At 56.0% G+C, this 22,044-nt stretch overlaps 1 protein-coding gene across 1 annotated transcript in view; it reads left to right on the plus strand.

Annotated features, from left to right (window-relative positions):
* Nucleotides 1-19,647, plus strand: part of LOC121350877 (heparan sulfate glucosamine 3-O-sulfotransferase 6-like) — a gene marked incomplete at its 5' end in the record, with an annotated part of 32,806 nt that extends 13,159 nt beyond the window's left edge. Inside the window, one exon of the mRNA XM_041462629.1 lies at nt 18,845-19,647. Coding sequence (XP_041318563.1) covers nt 18,845-19,463 — 619 coding nt within the window. The remainder of the gene's footprint in view (nt 1-18,844) is intronic.
* Between the last annotated feature and the right edge of the window lie 2,397 nt (nt 19,648-22,044).

The following is a 22,044-nucleotide window of genomic DNA, read 5'->3' on the forward strand; positions in this document are numbered from 1 at the left end:
CATGTCAGCGCCGCAACCAAACAAATTCCTGGAAGTGTCAACACACACCTGGTTGTTGGGGGTTTCTGGTTTCGTGACACCGAGGGCTGATGAATTCCACGCTCAGCTGTGTGTGTGTGATGTACCCAGCTCTGACCCCAGCCCCAGAGCCCCTCTTCTGATGGGTACAGAGCAGGGGTGAGCAGTGCTCTTTGGAAGGAAACCTGGCTGAGAGACCTCCTCGGCTGGGCTGGGAAGCTCTCGGGGACAGATCTCACTCTTTGCATGCAGCTGAACAGAAATTAAAGCACGATCTGGGTGGAGGAGAGGGTAGGAACTCTGATTTAATTCGGAATCCCCAGAGATTTGATGATTTTTGAGCCATGGAGCCTTGGCACGGGGGGAGTTTCAGCTCCTGCTCGAAGCCAGCATGTCCTGAAGACAAGAAAACCTGGAACAGAACCACAGCCCATGTGCACAGGCACTGCTGTGCTTGAACACAACCCCGGTTTGAGCTGGAAGTGGGCTGGAGGTGGTTCAGGATCTTCTCACCTGCAGAAAAACCTCAGCAGCAGAGGTTAGGAAACCATTTGGAGATGTCAACATCTCCCAAAGCATCTCCCAGGCCATAAAAACTCCCAAAGGTTTTTATGGCCTGGGAGATGGTTTGGGGGTTTTTTATGCTTTGGGGGTTATTCATTTAACCCCCAAAGCACCTCCCAGGCCACAGAAAACCCCAAAGCATGCTGGCAGCCCGGTGAGGAATGGTGGCTCCCTGTGGTTTGAGGATCTCCGTGGATCAGAGGAAAGCAGGGGGAGCAGCAGGAGGTGCTGGGGTGGTGCCCCCACAGCCAGGCAGGTTTGTCCTGTGCCAGCTGGGCCACCCCAGCCCGGGATGAGCAGAGTGAGGCCCCACATGTGCTGCCAGCTCCCCCAGTCACCGTGCAGGACAGAGCAAAGCAACTTTAAAAGAACAAGGAGAGCTGTTGCCACTTCAAAACCCGGCTGGGAATTGATGCCAGGCCCCCAACAGACTGATGCTCCTTTCTTCTCCCGTTAATGAATTCCTTTGCCTGCAGTGAATTTCCATCTTTTGCTCGTGTGGCAATCAAAGGCTGCGAGCAGCCGGGCTCACATGAGGAACAGACCCATCCAACCTTTTTTTAATCTTCCTGCATCAGCTCCTCGCCCTCTCCTCGCGCTGCCACGCTGCAGCTGAAGCACAGCTGCCAGGAGATGACTTTGCTGGAGGAGGAAGGGGCATGCAGACTCCTGGAGTTTGCTCCCAGCAGGTCTCCTTTGCTGCCGAGAGGAGGAAGAGCAGGGCTGAGTTCTGCTCAGAGACACAAATGGGCAATTACGGGGTCACCTGAGAAGTGCCTGCTGATTTACGGCGCCGTTAAAAGGTGACGGTAAAAGCAGGGAAGATTTGTAGCATCTGCATGGAAACCCGGGCCCTGACCCTCACACCCCAGATAGCGAGAGATTAAATATCCAGGGAGGCCTGGGGATGGCTTTGAGGGAGAGCCCTGCACATCTGGCAGTGCTTGGGCTGACACCCGGGCCCCGAACGGGGTGTGGGGAAATGAAATTCCCCCCTTGCCCTGCTGAGAGGAAGGTGCAGCCAAAGAAGGTGGACATGGGCTTTGCTGAGGGAAGGGAAATCCTCTCTCCGGTGGGGGGAGAGCCAGGGATGGGATCTTCCTGCCTGGGGGAACCTCAGCCTGATGCCAAAGAGCAGCTCTGAAGGAGTTTCATGGCTCGTGGGTCTGTCCCCATGGCCAGCAAGGGGGTGACAGCTTGGCTGCCCTGGGACAGCCTTGTGGGTCCCAGGACGAGGGAAGAGATGAGAACCTTGACTCTGTGTTTCAGAAGGCTGATTTGTTATAATATTATATTATATTATATTATATTATATTATATTATATTATATTAAAATGCTATACTAAAACTATGCTGAAAGGAATAGAGGGAAAGGAAAGGAAAGGAAAGGAAAGGAAAGGAAAGGAAAGGAAAGGAAAGGAAAGGAAAGGCAAGGAAAGGAAAGGGAAAGGGAAAGGGAAAGAATGATAATAAAACCTTGTGACTGCTCACAGCCTCCACACAGGTGGCTGTTGTTGGTCGTCAAGTAAAAACAATTTCACATGCTGGGTAAACAATTCTCCAAATCACATTCCAAAGCAGCAAAACACGGGGAAACTGAAGCTTCCCAGCTTCTCAGGAGAAAAGATCCTGGCAAAAGGATTTTTCATAAAATATCTGTGTCTGTGGCACAGGCTGTGGGATCTCCTCCTGCCCTTGGAAGCCTGCAGAGCTGCAGCTGGTGGGAGCTTTGCTGCTGCAGCAGTGCAGCCTCCCTGTTTCTCCTGCTCCATCCTGGTGTTTGCAGTTCTGGATTCGGGTCCCCCTTTGGATGCTCTGCTGGTTAGAGGGAGGAAATCCTAAATCCTGCCTGGGAGTGAAAGGTGGAGGAGTGCTGATGGGAGGAGGTGGTTTGAGATCCCACAGCTTGACTGGGACAGCCTGGATGTGCTATCCCATATTCCAATCAGAGTGTTATCCCGTGTTATCCCATGTTATCCCATGTGCTATCCCATATTCCAACCAGTGTTATCCCATGTTATTCCATGTGTTATTCTGTTATCCCATGTGCTGTCCCACATTCCAACCAGTGTGTTATCCCATGTGTTATCCCGTGTTATCCCATGTTATCTCATGTGTTATCCCATATTCCAACCAGTGTCTTATCCCATGTGTTATCCCATGTTTTATCCCATGCTACCCTATGTATTATCCCATGTCTTATCCCATGTGTTATCCCGTGTTTCATCCCATGTGTTATCCAGTGTTTTACCCCATGCTATCCCACGTTTTATCCCATGTATTATCCCATGTGTTATCCCATGTTATCCCACGTTTTACCCCATGATTTTTCCATGCTATCCCCTGTTTTATCCCACGCTATCCCGTGTGTTATCCCGTGTGCCGGCGCCCAGCAGAGCCTGTGTGCTGCCAGGCTGGAGAGCAGTGTGGGATCTGAGGGAAAACCTCTTTTTGGGGGCTCTGTTCCTGCAGGAGCTCTCCCCTCCCAGCCCCTCCTGGCAGGATCCTCCTGGCTCCAGGTTCCAGCTCGGGATTACACCGAACGTCTTGTTCACCGTTTAGGCTACGGATGACGGAGCCTGAGCATAGGAAGAGCATAGCTTTGAAGAATGCATGGGTTGAAATGTGGAGGAAGGCTAATTCAGGGAGATTCAGTCCGATTGTGACTATTATTAGGCCCAGTTGGCTTGAAGCGGAGAACGCGATGATTTTTTTGATGTCATTTTGGGTGAGAGCGCATGTGGCTGCAAATAACGTGGTTAGGGCTCCTAGGCATAGACACAGGGTTAGAGCAGGTTGGTTGTTGTTGAATAGAGGGTGGGTTCGGATAAGTAGGAAAATTCCAGCTACTACTATTGTGCTGGAGTGGAGCAGGGCGGATACGGGGGTTGGTCCTTCTGTGGCGGCTGATGTCACGGATGTAGGCCGAACTGGGCCGGGACTTGCCGCTAGGATGAGGCCTAGAAGAGGGAGTGTGGGTGTTTGGGATGATGTGGAGGAGAGCTGGTGGATTTCTCAGGTGTTTATAGTGGATGCCAGTCATGCTATGCACAGGATTAGGGCTACGCCTGGACTCGGTTGTAGAGCACGGCCTGGAGGGCGGCAGCATTAGCTTCCATGTCATCAGCTAATGAAAGCAGCAAGTGATGCTGCAGCCAGTGCAGAAATGCAGCCCAGATGGCTGCAGGGACTGGGGGGATCATTCCCAACCCTTGAGGAGGGCACTCCAATCTCTTCCTCTCACCTGCCTCCCGCAGGGGCTTTGGGCAGAGCTCTGAGCGCTGTTTGTGACCCCCGGGCATTCGGGGAATTGTTCTCTGGGATGTAAAAGCTGAGCAGGGAGCAGGGAGAAGGTTTGTAAGGATGGTTCTGGTGCTCCCAAATCCCCTCAGTCCCAGGGAATCTGGGATTTGGGAGCGGCCCCACCCTGTTACTGTAGGACACGAAATAACGCGCTGCTCTTTTCAAGGTAAAAAGGGACTTTTTGACTTTTTAATTTTTGACTCTTAACATTTATAGGTTTCCAAAAGTGACCGTGGGTTGGAGGGTGGCAGTGCCACCTCTCCAATGACACTGGGCAAACCAACAGTCCATCGAATTTCTCCTCTTCCATAAAAGAATGCAAAGCAATAAAAGTTATTTACATCAAGCGTGTGAGAAAGTTCATTACAAGAACGTAAACATCAGCAGGCTTAGAAAAACTCACAAAATCAGGGGGACACCACCCCATGCATGCTACAGGGTCTGACCAGGAGCTCTGGTGGGTCCTGGTCATGGAGTCAGGGAATTCCAGACTGGGTTGGTTGGGAGGGACCTTAAAGCTCATCCAGGTCCAATCCCAACACCTCCCAATACATCCCAGGCTGCTCCAGCCCTGGCTTTGGACATTCCAGGGATCCAGATCAGCCATAGCTTCTCTGGAGATCCATCCTTGTCCCTCCCCACCCTCCCAGCCAGGAATTCCTCCCCAATATCCCACCCAAATTCTCCTTTTCCAGCCTGAAGCCATTCCCTGTGTCCTGTCCCTCCAGGCATGGAATTCCTGGAATTCCTCCCTAATATCCCACCCAAATTCCCCTTTTCCAGCTTGAAGCCATTCCCTGTGTCCTGTCCCTCCATCCCTTGTCCCCTCTCCAGCTCTCCTGGAGCCCCTTTGGGCCCTGGGAGGGCTCTGAGCTCTCCCTGGAGCTTTCCCTTCTCCAGGCTGAAAAAGGACATTCGTGGTTCAGGGGAAATTTTAAAATTGTACTTTTTAGGTGACCTTTATGTAAAAAAACCCAACCAAAGTACCTGTGAGGGGAAAGGCATGGCAGGAGCAGGAAATGCAGTTCCATCAAGCTGGAAATCCTAAATAATCCAAAACCAACCCAGGCTGCAGGTTTGGAAGTTGCTTCCTTTCCTTGTTTGAGAAAAGGGAGAAAAAATGAAAACTGTGTCTAAAGCCTGTTGCAAGGAAATGAATTGCAAATAAGAAAAACAAATTGGAGTTAATTCCTCTTTTCCGAGCAGGGCTCCATTCAGTGTTCTGGGAGTCAGGGGATTTAGGGATCTGGAGATAGCCTCAGTGTTTTTGGGTAACAAGTACAAACTGTAGCAGCTTTTAAGGCTTCAGAAGCTGTTTTTGATTAGGATCTTTTCTTTTGACAACTTTTTTTTTTTTTTCTTCTTCTTTTCAGGAAAAGAAAAAAAGGAGGGGGGAGGAGGAAAGGGCTTTTTGTAACACAGTTGGGTTAGAGATGAGGGAAAATCTGTTTGAAATATGCAGGGACCTGAAAGCAAATCTTGAGTGAATAATAAGTTTAACTGACCTTAAAATATCCCATTGCCATGAGGGATTTGAGAGTAATACTTCAAATGGATTTTTGATGAGGCTCTGCAGGCTGTGGGGAATTGGATATTTTTACCCAACAAGTTTTTTTATTATATAAATTTATAACAAAGGGGGGGGGGGGGGGGGGAGAAACAAACTATTTGGGAATGCCCAAAGAAGGGTTGGGGTTGCATTGTTTTACTCCAAAGCTGCTGCTGTGCAGGGAAAAAACCAATTTGCTGCGAGGTCACTTCTCAGAAGGACTTTAATTCCCCAATATTTCAATTTAATCCTGGAGCAGGATTGCTGCTGCCTGCCTTGGCATGCCTGGGGAGATCCAGAGGGGGATGATCCCGGTGCCCACGGGCACGGGGGGTGTGTGCCAAGCCCGGGGGCTCTGCTGGGACCCTGCTGTGCTGTCCCTGTCCCCAGGACTGGCAGCACCCATGGGAGGTTCCCCGCATCCCATCCCTGCCAGCAGCACTTGCTGGGCTGTGCTGCTGCCTGTCCGTGTGTCCATCCGCCCATCCCAGGGGACAATTCCCTCCTGAAGGACAGAGGGGTGTCCCCAGGGGTCCTGTGTCCCCACCCTGGGGCACAGAGTGGAACTGTGTCACTCTCTGCTCCTCAGTGACGAGGCTCGGGCTGGGCCAGGGGAGCTCTAGGTGGGATTTTAGGAAAAATTCCATCCTGGAAACGCTGCCCAGGGCAGGGTGGGGTCACCAGCCCCGGAGGGAGTTCCAGCCCTGTGGATGTGGCACTTGGGGACAGGGACAGTGGCCTTGGCAGTGCTGGGGAAGGGCTGGAGTGACCTGGCAGGGCTTTTCCCACCTCAGCAGCTCTGTGATTCCAGTGAAATCCCTGCTCCAGCCCCTCTGATCCCCAGGCTTTCCTGGAGCATTTTTAGGCAGAAATTTGGAGCCACTTCAGCCCCCCCGAGGGCAATTCCCACCTCCCCTCCCCTGGGATGGGGCAGCAGAGCCGGCAGGGGACAATGCCAGCAGTGTCCCCATCCCCGGGGACCAGCGGGGGACACTGGCAGGAGGTGTCCCACGCCCGGGGGGCTGTCACCAGCGCAGGGAGGATTTGGGAAAGGCTCCAGAACATCCCACCCCGCGGGGCTCCGGCAGCACACAAGCCCCCAGTGTCCTGCCCGCCTGGCCCGGTGGCAGGAACGCCTCCTGGCCCCAGAGCTCCGCTCAGCCCCGGATTTTCCCTCCCTCGCATTCAAAAAGGGGGAAAAAAAAAAAAGGAAAATCGTGGTCCTGCAGCAGCAGGCTTGGGAAGATCCCTCCCGCTCACATCCCAGGGACTGGGGACAAACCAGCACTGGCACTTCCCTGGGCATGGGGCAGGGGTTGGGATGGATTCTCCTGCTTGGGAACAGGCTCTGCCAGGGCTGGGGGACAGGGACACCCCAAAGGGCGTTTTGGGAAGGGCACTGAGGTGTGCCCAGCTCCCCCAGAGCAGATTCAGGTGCAGAGCCCCCAGTGTCCTGCCCGCCTGGCCCGGTGGCAGGAACGCCTCCTGGCCCCAGAGCTCCGCTCAGCCCCGGATTTTCCCTCCCTCGCATTCAAAAAGGGGAAAAAAAAAAAAGAGGAAAATCGTGGTCCTGCAGCAGAAGGCTTGGGAAGATCCCTCCCGCTCACATCCCAGGGACTGGGGACAAACCAGCACTGGCACTTCCCTGGGCATGGGGCAGGGGTTGGGATGGATTCTCCTGCTTGGGAACAGGCTCTGCCCGGGCTGGGGGACAGGGACACCCCAAAGGGCGTTTTGGGAAGGGCACTGAGGTGTGCCCAGCTCCCCCAGAGCAGATTCAGGTGCAGAGGGTGTGTTTGTGCTGCTCAGGCAGCTGCTGCTGAGTGAACTGGGGAGCCTGAACTGGTGGCACTGGGCTGGACCGGGCTGGTGTGGAGGGGCTGGAGCTGCCTCCCCCTCAGCCGTGGAGTGCTCGGGGTCCTGGCCACCACTCAGCTCCAGCTTTCCGTGTGTAAAAATTCCTATTTTTGATCCTGGTCCTGCATCAAATCCAGCTGGAATGGGCCGGTGGGATCTGACAGGGCAGACAGCTGGACAGACAGACAGACAGACAGGGTGTGATTGTTCCAGCCACACTTCCCTAGGAAACTAAAAATAAGTAAAATCCAGTTCTTTCCCACAAATAGCTCCAGTTGCCACAGAGTGAAGCTTTTCCAGTGCAAAGAAGTGTTTTGGTAGAGAATTCCCAGTTGCTCCTGCTGGAGGCAGGGAGGGGGGAGCACTGACAGGATGGATGGAACCCAAATCCCCATCACCTGGGGCTCACCCAGAGCTCTGGGAGCTGCAGAAAATTCAGGATATCCTGCAATTCCAGAGTGGTTTGGGTTTTAAGAGGGACCTTAAAGCCCATCCAGAGCCACCTCTGCCAAGGGCAGGGACATCTTGCACTGTCTCAGGCTCTCCAAGCCCTGTCCAACCTCTCCTGGGGCATTCCTGTGCCTTCCCAACATCTCCACAGCCCTTTTGCCGTGGCTGGAGGAACAGCTTTCCTTTTTTTTTTTGCAGCAAAGTGCATAATCCACCCCAGCTCCCTGCTCAGGGGAGGATTTGCTTCACCTGGGGACCAGCTGAGCAGGGGGAGGGGGCTCCCAGCAGCACCCCCACATTCCCAAGCCTCCCAGGTGCTGCAGCCTTGGCTGGATTTGAGGGGTTTGTCCCTCCCCTGTGCAGGCAGCACTTGTGGGTCAGGGGAGCCCTGCACACACTGCGAGGGGCTCAGCAGGTTCAGGAGACCAGAACCATTTGCTCCGTGCTGGGGCTCCTCTCCCAGCTCCCTTCCACTGGATGGGATGGCACGGAGAAGTTTGGGAATGGTGGCTCCCACCCCTGCCGTGCTGTGGGTGAAGCTCCTCACCAGGAAACGAAGTTTTTCTGATAGGAAAAAAAAAAAAAAAACAAACCCAAATTTGTTTCCCATCTTCCCCCAGGCTGGATTACAAATTTGACCCAGATGGGGAATCTTTGTTGTTTCTGTGGAAAACTGGATGCATTTTCTTTTCCATCCCAACGAGAGCAGCGTGACAGCGGCAGGCCCGAGACAAACACCACAAGAAGCAGTCCTGGGTTTGCAGGAGGGGGGACGGATGAGCCCCTCCAGCCTGGAGCCATCCTGGGCTGGCTGGGACACGTGTGGGATGTGGCTGTGGAGGGGCAGAACCTGCTCTGGGGGAACACAGCAGCTGAGTGTGGAGCTGGTGGCCAGGACAGGGGTTGGGGTGACACTTTGACACTTTCCCTGTGAGCCCCCAAGGGTGAGGAGGGGGCTCTGAGCTGTAGGGTGGCTGGGGACGGGGACAAGGGGATGGTCTGTTCTCACCTGGGAGCTTTTGGGGACCCAAAAGATGGAGCTGCAGTTGTGGCTCCTTGCCCTGCTCAGCCTGGAAGGTGCCCTGAGGGCTGGGCACTCCTGGCTCTGTCCCTGTGTCCCTGCAGGTGACCCTCCAGGGCTCGGGGGCACTGTCACCTGCGGATGGATTACCCTGGGGCCAGGCTGGGGCTCTGCAGAGCTGCTGCCCCTTCCAGGCCAGCAGGTTCCAGCTGCAGCCCCTCCATGCCCTGCCCGAGCTGTCAGAGGCATTACAGAACCCGGGAAAAATGGGAATTTCTGCATCCCCAGGGCTCTGCCACTGCTGCCTCAGCACCTTCAGCCCCCAGTGCCCATGTGCAGCTGTGCCATCGCCGTGCCCGTCCCCCTGTCCCCCTCCTGTCCTGCCTGTCCCACTCCTGAGTGTCACCGGGGGACATTGCTGCCTGCCTGGCTGCTGTGCCCAGCCAGGAGCGGGCTGCAGATGGTGCCCCTCGTGTGCCAGCCCTGGCACCCGGCCCAGGGCACTGCCTGAGGTGGGGACAAACCCCACAGTCCTGGCTTGGGGACCTTCCTTTGGGATCTGCCTTTGGGATCTGCCTTTGGGATCCTCCTGGGGCTGCTGAGGGCCACACAGAGCCACCACCTGGGCAGGGCACTGCTGCCTCTGTCCCCTCTCCTGTCCCACAGGGCACCTCCTGCTCACATCCCAAACAGGGTTTGGGGCTGAGGGACAGAGGGGTGTCCCCAAACAGGGGTTTGGGGCTGGGGTCACAGGGTGTCCCCAAACAGGGATTTGGGGCTGGGGTCACTGGGTGTCCCCAAACAGGGGTCTGGGGCTGGGGTCACAGGTGTCCCCAAACGTGGCATGGGAGCCCAGAAAGCACCAAGTGCTCGTTTTTGTCCTTTGGAATCAGGAGACACTGGATAAATGACATGAAACCGTTGGAACGGGCACGTTGGGAATCCTGAGGCTGGGGGGATCTTTTCTATTCCCTGAAATTTGTTGGGGAGTCCTTCCTCCTTCCCCTGGCTGTGCAGGAGGAAGGTGAGGAGCAGGGCGAGGGAGGGGACAGCAGGGGACAGCCACGGTGGCCTCGGAGCCATCTGGAGAGCCCGGCTGCCCCTTCCCGTGGCTCGGCCGGGCTCGGGGCTTGGCGGCGGGGCCGCCCCATACCGAGATCAAATAAACACAAATACCCTGAAATTATTCATGGCCCTGGGGACTTGTCTGCTGCCCGTCAGCAGCTGCTGATCAAATCAGGGCAGCTGTCAATTGGCCGGCAGCGGGAGGGGCTGGCTCTGGCAGACATGTGTGGATAATTCCTCCTCCTCCTCCTCTCTTCCTTCCTTCCTTCCTTCCTCCCTGGCGGGCTCCCGCTGCTCCCGCACCTGCGGCACCAGGATGGGCAGGAATTCTGGGGGTGCCCCTCGCCTGCACCCCGGGAGTGGGACAAGGAGGGACCCCCGGGAGCCAAGGCCGCAGGGGGGGTGTGGGTCCTGCGCTGTGCCCTGGTTAATTAGGCTGGGCTAATTAGCTGGGAGTGGTGGCTCGGGGAGCAGCGGTCCTGGGCTGGGAACGGCTCCAGCCAGTGTCCCCTGGGATGTGACAGCGAGGGATGGATGCACTCGGAGTGGTGGTGACAGGACACGGGTGAATGGCTTCACTGGGACAGGGACAGACGGATGGATGGATGGATGGACGGATGGATGGATGATGGATGAGGGATGGATGGATGATGGATGGATGGATGGATGGATGGATGAGGGATGGATGGATGATGGATGGATGATGGATGGATGGATGGATGGATGATGGATGGATGGATGATGGATGGATGGATGATGGATGGATGGATGGATGGATGGATGGATGGATGGATGGATGAGGGATGGATGGATGGATGATGGATGGATGATGGATGGATGGATGATAGATGGATGAGGGATTTTGGGAATAAATCCTTCCCGGGAGGGTGGGCAGGCCCTGGTGCCCAGAGAAGCTGTGGCTGCCCCTGGATCCCTGGAGGTGTCCCAGGCCAGGTTGGCAGAACCTGGCACAGTGGAAAGGGTCCCTCCCTTTCTTTTCCTTCTGCTCAGCCAAGCATCAGGAGCTGGAAGGATTCCTATTTCTGCTGTCTGTGTAACTGTGAACCTGAAAACATCAATGATTTTTGTGACCTTTTTATGCTTTCCCTGTGCTCTCCTCCATCAAGGTGGGAAACCAGGCAGGACCAGCCTGTTGCTGTGAGGGGATAATTTAGTGAGAACTAATGAGTGCAATTTTTAAATTTGTAATTGAAACCAAGATCTTGAGACAGAGTGGTCTTGGGGATTTTTTTCTGGTTTTTTTTTTTTTTTTAAATAAACCTTGGAATAGTCAGGGTTAGTGGGGTCCCCTTCCCTCCCCAGCAGCTCCAAGAGCAATCTCCCCTTATTTATTGGCTCTCCCAAGGACCCCAGTTACCAGGGGGATAAAATCTGTCACCAGAGCCTGTGCTGCAGGTTCAGAGGAGGGTAATTTGTGTTTCCCCCTGCTCAGACAGCAGGTCAGGTCATAAAGCACCAGATCCACGGGGAGGGGAGAGCCTGTTTAAAGCTGCCTGTGCTGAAAGGTGCAATAATCCGCAGGATTACTTTCCGGGGGAGCTGCAGGGAAATTTACTGCCTTGCAAAGGGATTATCCCAGCGCTGCTGCCAGCGGGTTTCTTCCCTTTCTTTCCTAAGAGGAAGGAAGCTTTTCATTGAATTCCTGCTGCTGGAGCCCGCGGGAGGGATCCATCCCCACCGTGCCGGGTTTATCCCGATCCCCCCGCCCAGGTGGGAGAGGAAAGTGGAGCTGGGCTGGGATTTGTGTGGAGTTTGCAGTGCTTGCACTGCACAGGGGGTGCTGAGCTGCTGCAGGGTCGAGTTTGCTCCAGAGGGATAAAACAGGAGGAGGAAAAGAGGAGAAGGGATAAAGAGGAAAAGGGATAACCAGGATGGATCAAGAGGAGAAAGGATAACCAGGAGGAGGAATAAAGAGAAGGAGTAACTAGATGAGGGATAACCAGGAGGATGATTAAAGGGGAAAAGGGTTAACCAGGAGGAGGGATAAGGAGGAGAAGGGATAACCAGGATGAGGAATAAAAGAAGAAGGGATAACCAGGAGGAGGAATAACAAGAAGGAGGAATAACCAGGAGGAGGAATAACCAGAAGGAGGGATAAATAGGAGAAGGGATGAAGAGAAAAAGGGATAGCCAGGAGGATGGACAAAGAGGAGAAGGGATAACCAGGAGGAGGAATAAAGAGGAGAAGGGATAACAAGCAGAAGGGATAAGCAGAAGGAAGGATAACCAGGAGAAGGGAAAAAGAGAAGAAGGGATAGCCAGGAGGAGGAATAACCAGGAGGAGGGATAAATCCTCTCCAGTGCAGCTCCAGTTGCAGGAACAGCCTTTGCTTTGCTTTGCTTTGCTTTGAGGACTCCAACCCTGAGCATCCCCTCCTGCAAACGGGGAGCAAACCCAAGTGCTCCATCCCCCATCCCAAGCAGAGAATGGAGCTGGAGCAGCTTCCCAGGCTGGAGCTGCAGCTCAGGGCCACTGCCGAGCTCCCGAGTCCTTCAGCAGAGCCCCCCGGGGCCGGGGCTCGGCGGGGGCGTTCGGGGGGGTTGGTTTTGTTTGATTTCCTTCCCCTGGAAGGCAGGAGAGGGGGGCTGGGGCAGCCAAGCCCTTTAATTGTGTGCAATGAAGGCTGACAGTGCCGAGGCACAGCCTTTAAAAGGGGTACTGAACCTTTAATTCCTGAATAAATCATCTCCAGTCTGTTGCTCCTTCATCTGCAAGCTGTTTGAGCGGGGCACACGGGCACTGCTGGGAAGGGTCATCCCCAGATCAGAGCCCTGGGCTGGCCCGGGTCACAGGCAGGACACCTGCCACAGGCTGTCCCCTCCGGCAATCAAAGGGACACTGGGGAGCCGCCCAGGAGAGGAGATTCCTGACGGCTGCCACGCTGAGAGGCTTCATTCCAGAGGGATGGAGAGCTGCCAGCGCAGCCCTGTCCCCACCGGGCACAGCCCCAGCCCAGGGCCACGCCAGGCTGGGCACTGCCAGCCCCCCTGGGCTCAGGGGCTTTGGGGATTCAGTGTCCCACCAAGCTGGGCACGTTCCAGTCCCATTTCCTGAGGGGTTTTTGGGGATTCAGTGCCCCATGATGGCTGGGCATGTGCCATTCCCCATTTTCTGAGGGGGTTTTGGGGATTCAGTGCCCCATGATGGCTGGGCATGTGCCATTCCCCATTTCCTGAGGGGTTTTGGGGATTCAGTGTCCCACCAAGCTGGGCACCTTCCACTCCCTATTTTCTGAGGGGTTTTTAGGGATTCATGGAGCTGTTCTGTTTCCCACCTGTTTTCACCCAAGCAGTGGCTTCAGCTGCGTTTTCACTCAGTTTTCACTGTGTTTGTTTTACTCAAACTCCATCAGGGAGGAGTCCCTGGGGGCTCTTTTCGGACCCCATCAGGGACAGTCCCAGCAGTGAGGGGCTCCTGGCAGTGTCGCTGGGCAGTTCAGGTGGCATTTTTGGGGTGACCCCAAATCTTGTAGCTGCTCCAGAGTGGAGAAGGGTGAGATGGGGTCATCCCAAACCCCATTAAGAGACCAAAGAGCCTCTTCTGCACTGCAGGGAAGGAGCTGTGCCCTGACTGAGGCTGATTCCTGCTCTCCATCATCCACCTTTCACCCTAAGGACCCAGCTTTGCAAGGAAAACACCCTCCAGGGCCATAACTGCAGCCCCTGGCCGTGCACACGGCAGGAAACCGATGGAAATTCTGGGTTTTGGGAACTGAACTGAGTGTGGGGACTGCAGTGTTGGGGGGACACGGCCTTTTCCACCCCTTCCTACCGGGAATCCTGGCATCCCGAGGGGTCTGGGAGACTTTCTGGGTGGGAACAGCAGCCGTGTTCGGCAGCCCCGGTTCGTGTGGGGGTTAATGACCGGGTGTCGGGTGACTGCTGGGAGCAGCCATTAGAAATGCAAATGTTGGCTCCAGGCTTCTCCCCTCGCCTGCACAGCTCCAGATCCGGGGGCCACGTCCAGCCCAAACCTCCTGGAACCCCCCAGGGCTGCTCCCCCCTGCTCTGCAGCCCCTTTGGGGGGCTCACACTCTCCAGGGTGGCACAACCCACCGCGTCTTCCTCCTCCTCTGGGACTCTTCATCCACCTGAAGCCAGCCCAGGGAGTGGCACTGGGAGAGCTCTGGGGTCCTTGTGTGGGCCGGGGACCCCCCAGCCGTGCTCCTCCGTGGGGCAAGGGGGGAATCTGCAGCTTCTGGGGGGCAGGAGGAGCCCCTGGGGATGCTCCAGCTGGGAGCACGACCCGCCAAACCCCCTCGCTGTTTGATGTATCAAACGGTAATTAGGAGCAAAGGGCACAGGGGTGCAAGGGAGCATTAATAAATTATCTGCCTGCTTGTTAATTGACGTGTCTCAGTCAGCCCGTGGTGGAGCCCAGGGCTTGGCTCCCCTTCCAGGCGCATCACAGCCTTGTTACTGCCCTCATTAGCATATTCAGGTCTCCCTGCTTAAAGCCAATTAGCTCCCGGCCAGGCCTGATTGGGAAGCCGCGGCCTCATTTGCACATTTTTGAATTGGTGAAAGAATCAGAAATAATGGAGGCAGCTCGGGGGTGGGGAGCGCTGGGGGGGCTCTGCCAGGACCTGTTGGGGAAGGCGAGGGGGAGCAGCTCGGTAATTAGGGTAAAAAGGAACGCGGGCTAATTTGGTCCCGGGCGGCTTGGGGAGCTCATCCCTCCCAGTCCATCCCGCCCGGTTCTTCCTTCCTGGTTCATCCCTCCCTGTTCTTTCTGGCTCATCCCTTCCCAGTTCATCCTTTCCTAGCTCATCCCTCCCGGTTCACCCCTTCCCAGTTCATTTTTCCCAGTCCATCCCTTCCCAGCTCTCCCGTTCCCAATCCACCCCTTCCCAGTTCATTTTTCCCAGTCCATCCCTTCCCAGCTCACCCCTTCCCAATCCATCCCTTCCCAGTTCATTTTTCCCAGTTCACCCTTCCCAGTCCAACCCTCCGTTCCCTGCGCTGGTTCCTGCGGGAAGGAGAGATGATGGAGAGCCCCGGGATGGGTTCTCACCTCCCTTTTTGGGGAGCAGGAGAGGTGATGGAGAGCCCCGGGATGGACTCAGCCCGGCTGCCCCCCGTTTTTGGGGAGCAGGGCTCTGCCACCCGCAGCAGCGTCCAGCAGGGATTTGGGGCTGGAATTCCCGTCCCTGCCGCCTCGCACCCTTTTCCTGCAATTGCAGCTGCCCGGAGGGAAGGGTCGCTATCCCCGGAGGGAAGGGTCGCTGTCCCCGGAGGGAAGGGTCGCTATCCCCGGAGGGAAGGGTCGCTATTCCAGAGGGAAGGGTCGCTATCCCCGGCTGGCCGCGCTGGTTCCAGCGTGACACCGGAGAGCTGCCGGGGCACAAAGGCAGCCTTGTCCCGGCCGCGACAAACCCGAGCGCGATTCATATGGAGATCCGGCCGGTACCGCGGCATCAATCCGTGCCGAGCCCCTCCCGGCTCCAAACTATTTTACATTTACACAAAAACGGTCCTGTCCCCTCCGCGAGCCCCGAGCCCCGGCCTGCTGCCTGTCACCCTGCCCGCGGGGTGTCCCCTGGAGCCCCGGGTGTCCCCTGTCCCCTGGGGATGTCCCTGGAGCCCGGGCTGTCCCCTGGGGACCGGGAATGTCCCTGGAGCCCCGGGTGTCCCCTGTCCCCTGGGGGTGTCTCCTGGGGCCAGGGTTGTCCCCTGCCCAACCTGGTGCTGGCGGAGCTGTCACCGCTGAGCTGTGCTGGCTTTGTCCCCAGTGTCCCCAGCCCTATCCCGGTGCCTGGAAGAGTCACTTTGTCCTGCAGAAAGCTCTCAGCCGTGTCCCCCTCTGGCAGAACCCCTGCCCTTCACTCCTTTTGGCCAGGCTTTTCTAAATAGTGATGGAGAGGGGATTTTCCCCCCTTTCTTTGGCCGGGCTTTTGTAAGGGCTCATTTTTTTTTTCTAAATAGTGATGGAGAGGGGATTTTTCCCCTCTTTTTTCTCATTTTAGTGATAACACAGAACCTGCAACCCTGACCCCACAGCATCCTGACCCCACAGCACCCACCATTTCCACCTGTGGCTGATGTGGGCTTTTGGGCTCTCCCAGCTCAGGCTGGACCTGTATCCATGTGGAAGTTTCTGCCTGGCGTTTCTGGGGGATGAGCAGCAGGCAGAGCCTGTGCTGCCCTCCTGCTTTGCGCTGGGATAGAGTTAATTTCCTCCTGGAGCTGCCCTGGGTGATAACTCAGGGATGCTCTGGGCTGGAGACTTATTTATCTCCTGAGAGTGCATCCCCTGATCTCTCAGCTCAGTACTGGGAGGAGTTCTGCTCCAAAAATCATCGGGAATCGTGAAGCAATTAACTCTGGGAAGTTATGTTGGCCCAGTTTTTGAAGTCTGCTTTGATTCCCTGCCTGCTGTGGCTGTTAATCACTACTTAATGCAGCTTTCTGCATTTTTATCATCATTTTATCTGCTGTAATTTATTGTGTGTCACCTTAACCGAGGAAGCGTTTTCATGTGTTGAATGTCTCCATGTAGGAAACTCCTGCTCCGATGCCCCTTAAGTGCCAGTTGTTTTATTAATTAAAACCAAACATTTATCAGCTTAATGGAGAGGCAGAAGGGTTTTATCCCTCCTCCTGGGCACGCAGTCTCCTCTGGAAATCCCAGTTCCTCCCAAGGCTCCCCAGAGCCGTGTCCTGTACCTGCAGGCACTGCTTGGCATTCCCACGGTGCTCTCTTAGGGTCAGCAAGAATTAACTGTAAATTTAATTAACGTTCCTAATGTTCGGGCTAAAGTGGAGCGCAGCAAAGCCAGCTCTGCTCTCTGCCGGTTTGAGCCAGGGCTGGAGGGAGCGGGGTGTTGTCAATAATTAACCCGGCTAATTTAGGGGAAGTATTAGGGCCTTAATGAAGATGTGAAATGTTTAATTGTTGTGCCAGGAGCTGGGAGTGCTGGGGCTGCTGAGGAAGAGGGGGTGTTGCACAGTTAATTGCTGTTCCCGAGGGGATCCCGGGGTGTCCCCGGGCCAGTTCAGGGACTGAAGGTCCCCGCACCCATCACAGCCACGGGAGCCGCTGGGAGACCCCGCCCAACCCATTCAAACTTCATTAAAACTTGGTTTAATCACGTTGTCATTAAGCTGTGGATGGCCCTGGGGGCTCAGCCTGGCCCCGATGTCCCTGTGCAGGACAGGGAGGGATGAGAGGCTTTTTCCAGCGCCGGGCTGTGGTTCAGCGTGGCCTCTCCGGGTCCCCATCCCCAGGGTTTGTTTGGAATAAACAATTTATCGCCCACTGAGGAGCAGGGCTGGCTCCGGCCCTCAGGCCAGGTTTGCTGGGAGGGCTGGATGAGGAGGAGGATGAGGATGGAGCCGTTCAGAAATCCCAGGCACACACAGCAGGGATGCCTCGGAAGGTGCCAGGAGAAGCTGGTGATGCAGCCTGGAAAGCCCTGCGGCATTTCCTGCATGGAATTAAAGTTCAGGACGCTTGGCTGGCTGGGAAGCCCCGCAGGAGAGGGGGTGAGCTGAGCTGTGCTGTGCTCCCAGTGAGTCCCCATCCCCATCCCTGGGGTTTTCCTGGGCTCTGGAGCAGCCCAGGAGGGGACAGGGACGGGTCTAATCCCTGTTTGGGAAGGTGATTCCCAGCTGGAGCTCTGTCAGGCAGCCTCTGGGAAGTTATTTGGGGAAGAAGTGCAGGGAAGGATGGGAAAAGCAGCTGTGGCTGCCCTGGGATCCGTGGATCATCTGGTGCCAAAGAGAGGGGCTGTGCTGCCAGGTGAGGGCACCAGGGACAGGAGCTGCCTCTAAAAACGCTGGCACTGTGCAAAAATTAAAATAAAAGTGTAGGGGCCGGGGGGGGAAAGCCACAAATGGCTCCTGCTCTTGTCTGGGGGAGGGAGCTGTGGGGCGTCCCTCGCAAATGCTTTTAATAAAGTGTTCTTTCCTGAGTCCAGGGGAAAAATCCCAGAAACCTCAAGCTTTTCCCATGACATAAGGAGCAGATGCTGCCGGGCACAGCCCTGTGCCTGTCCCCAGCCCCCTGCCAGGCACAGCCCCGAGCAGTGGGATGCAATTCCCGGAGAATCTCCGGCTGTTCCTGGCAGTGCCCAAGGCCAGGACGGGGCTCGGGGCACCCTGGGACAGCGGCAGATGTCCCTGTCCTGTCCTGGGTGATCCGTGAGGTCCCTTCCCAAACATTCCAGGATGTTGTGGCTCTCCCCGGGGCTGGAAGAGGAGGCTGTGGAGGGCAGTGAGCAGGTGCCTGTGCTGGTGGCAGGGAGGACCCGTTCTGTCACACGGGGTGACACGGCTGGGTAATTTCTGCGGCAATTAATGCCTCATTAAAGTGCACGAGGGAACAATCAGAGCAGTGAATTTTACCCAGCACAATGGCTGGGCCCTCAGGGTTTTTCTGCCTTTCTTTTGAAAAGGAAACAGTCTTTTTCTGGCTTTAACTGCTCCCTGTCTGGAGGCAGAGGAGGAGGGAGCCTTGGTGGGCATCTCCATTCCCAGCTGGTGCTTGGGCATCACCCCCGTGATGGGATTTTCCGGGATTTTCCGGGATTTTCCTCTGCAATACCACGGGGAGAGCTGAAACCTCCAGGACATGAAATCTGACTGGCGGCAGGGATGAGCACCAGCCCCGTCCCGAAATGTTCGCGTTGAGATGTCCCTCACCCACCGCAGCGGGAGGAGGGATTTCCAGGGCCGGGAAGGAATTCCAAGGCAGAGCAGCAGCCTGCAGGGTGGGGCAGGGTGACAGGGAGCTCCTTCCTAGGGACACACTCCGGAGGGGACAAAGGGAATGCTGAGATGGGCAGAGAGGCTGGAGCTCGGGGGCTCCTAGGAAGGGTTTTGAAGAGGAGCAGGTGACCAGGGGGGTGTGACAAGGTGGGGCAGGAGGGAAAGGGGAGATGTGGCTATGGCTGGGAAGCCCTTGAACATTTCTGGCCGGGTTTTGGGGCTCGTTGCCACCCGTTGTGACATCAGGTGGGAGCAGCTGAGCCCTGAGCGTGTCCCTCTGTCCTCAGGAGCCTGATGCCACGGACCCTGGAGGGCCAGATCACCATGGAGAAGACCCCCAGCTACTTTGTCACCAAGGAGGCCCCGCGGCGCATCCACAACATGTCCCGGGACACGAAGCTGATCGTGGTGGTGCGCAACCCCGTCACCCGCGCCATCTCGGACTACACGCAGACCCTCTCCAAAAACCCCTCCATCCCCAGCTTCCAGGCCCTGGCCTTCAAAAACCTCAGCACGGGACTGATCGACACGAGCTGGAGCGCGGTGAGGATCGGGATCTACGCCAAGCACCTGGAGAACTGGCTGCAGTACTTCCCGCTCTCCAAGTTCCTCTTCGTCAGCGGGGAGAGGCTGGTCAGCGACCCTGCCGGGGAGATGGGCCGTGTCCAGGACTTCCTGGGGCTCCACAGGGTGGTGACGGACAGACATTTCTACTTTAACGAGACCAAGGGCTTTCCCTGCCTGAAGAAGCCCGAGGGGGGGAGCAAACCACGCTGCCTGGGGAAATCCAAGGGGCGGCCGCACCCCACAATCGACGGGCAGGTGGTGCAGCGCCTGCGCGAGTTCTACAGACCCTTCAACATGAAGTTCTACCAGATGACAGGGCAGGATTTTGGGTGGGACTGAGCCCATCGCCAGGGCACGCTGCTGGGTTGGCACCTGGCATGCCAGGACTGCGGCCCAGGGATGCCCGTGGTCACTGTGGTCAAGGGATGTCCGTGGTCATCATGGCCCAGGGATGTCCGTGGTCATTGTGGCCCAGGGATGCTCATGGTCATCATGATCCAGGGATGTCCGTGGTCATTGTGGCCCAGGGATGCCCATGGTCATCATGATCCAGGGATGCCTGTGGTCATTATTGTCCAGGGATGCCCATGGTCATTGTGGTCAAGGGATGTCCGTGGTAACTGTGGCGCAGGGATGCCCGTGGTCATCATTGTCCATTTTGGGTGGGACTGAGCCCATCGCCAGGGCACGCTGCTGGGTTGGCACCTGGCATGCCAGGACTGCGGCCCAGGGATGCCCGTGGTCACTGTGGTCAAGGGATGTCCGTGGTCATCATGGCCCAGGGATGTCTGTGGTCATTGTGGCCCAGGGATGCTCATGGTCATCATGATGGGATGTCCATGGTCACTGTGGCCCAGGCATGCCCGTGGCCACCCCACCAGCACCCTCCTCCCTTTGTTCTAATTTATATCGGACCTTTTCTGGCAAGAAATGGACTTTTCTTGGAGTAGAGAGAAATATTTAATAAAACCTCAGATGAGCCCTCTCCCCTCCCTGAGCAGATTAAATATTCTTCCATATAAACCTTGGTGATCTCCGTTAACTGGGAGCCTTCTGGGTGGGAGTGTGGGTTTGTGTGCACGGGGATCCCGGATCCACCACCCTGAATGAAACCTTTGGAAACCTCTGGGCCACACAGCCAGAGGGTTCTGGGGGTGACACAGTGCCTGGTGGCCAGGGGAGGGCTGGGCAGCACTCCCCAGTCCTGGGAGATGTTTTGGAGATGGAAAAGAGTCTGCAGGAATTTCCCAGCTGAGCAAAACAATGAACAGCAGCAGTTCTGAATAAATGCCAGGTCTGGCTTAGGGAGAGGGAGCTGTGGATCACCTTCCCATGTTCCTTGAGTGGCCCAGCTGATAGGGCAGGGCTTTTCTAACCATTAGCACGAAAATTCCAGCTTCTCCACAATTTACCCAACTCTGCCCTTTCAGTTCAATAATCTCAATAGTTTTTCAAATCTCCAGCCATCGAGGGTCATCACGGGAGGCTGCAGAAATTACTTTAATCTCTACTAACTAGTTTTCCCTTAATTAAAGATGGGGAAAACATTTAATTAACCTCTAAGATCTTATTAGCCACTTGTATTTGTCTCTTTAATGAGCTAATTATGAGTTTTGGAGGGCCCTCAGGCCCTGCATTATTTGCAAATCTGCTTTGGCTGTGGTTCCTTCCATCATGCAGCATCCCAAAGCTGCTGAGGTGCCTCCAGTCCTCCCTGCTGCTGCTGCCTGGGCACGAGGAGGGAAGCAGGTCCCACTTCTGGGATGTACAACGGGCCTCATCCCTTCTCCTCCCAGCTCCGGGCTGGTTTCACACCCACACCTGGTGTTTCATCGCACACAGCTCTCCCTGTCCCGGCTCCTGGCACCTCCCTGGTGTCCCTGGGGGTGAGGTTTGTCTCCTGTCCCATGCTCCAGGCTGTAGGTGATGTTGGTCATGCTCCTGTTCATTCCCAGGACAAGTGACACGTGCATAAGGTGATGCTGGAGGGAAAAGCAAGCAGCTGCCAGTTTCTGTGTGGAGAGGCCATCGAGGTGACAGGTGACAGTCCCCAGGGCTTTGTGACCGGGGTGAAGCAGGATATCGCCAAGGAGAGTGAGAGGAGAGGAAGCCAGGACTGGCTGAAATCCCAAAGTCCTGGGAGTGACGCAGCTGTTCTGGGATGGGCCCAGCACCCCTGCCCAGTGCGGGGTGCCCTGGCTGTGTCCCCTCGCTGTGTCCCCACCCTGTGACCCCCGGCTGTGTCCCCTGGCTGTGTCCCCACCCTGTGTCCCCCGGCCGTGTCCCCATTCTGCGACCCCCGGCTGTGACCCCTGGCTGTGTCCCCTCCCTGCGACCCCCGGCCGTGTCCCCGCCGGGCTGGGATGTCGCAGCGGCTGGAGCCCCTTGTCAGCCTCGCTGGCAGCTCCGCATGATGGACTGCGCTCTGCTTGTTTAGGTTTTGTTTCCAGCGACGACATTCGACCAAATTATTCTCCGCGAAGGGCTTTAAAGTTTCCCAAGTGCCTGTGAAAGGCTGGAAACGCTGATAGTGATCCTATTTCTCAGCTGAGTGACTGCATTCAGCCCCAGCCATATTGATATGCAAAACGTTAAGGGTCCGGCTCTAAAGATGGTTTCTGTCTGCCCTGTGAAAGGGAACCATACTTTTTTAAAGCCCGGCCCTTTCTAAAGCCGCACAATACCATATAGACTATGCCATTTAAAGCATCTGAAGCGACCCAAAATGTATTGAAAGCTCGCTTTGCAGACTCATTAAGACTACTCAATGCGTTCTGGCAAATACCGTGCCAGGGCTGACCGCACGGATTAAGACTTTTGAAGTGTTACACAAACCCCCTGCTTAAACTAATTGCTGCCCCGCAGCTCACGAGGTCAAGTATTTGTATTCATTGCCTCCGAGAGGAGCCACTTATGGCTC

This window comes from Pyrgilauda ruficollis, unplaced genomic scaffold, assembly GCF_017590135.1.
Source record: "Pyrgilauda ruficollis isolate IOZ18807 unplaced genomic scaffold, ASM1759013v1 scaffold16, whole genome shotgun sequence".
NCBI classification, from domain to species: Eukaryota; Metazoa; Chordata; class Aves; order Passeriformes; family Passeridae; genus Pyrgilauda; species Pyrgilauda ruficollis.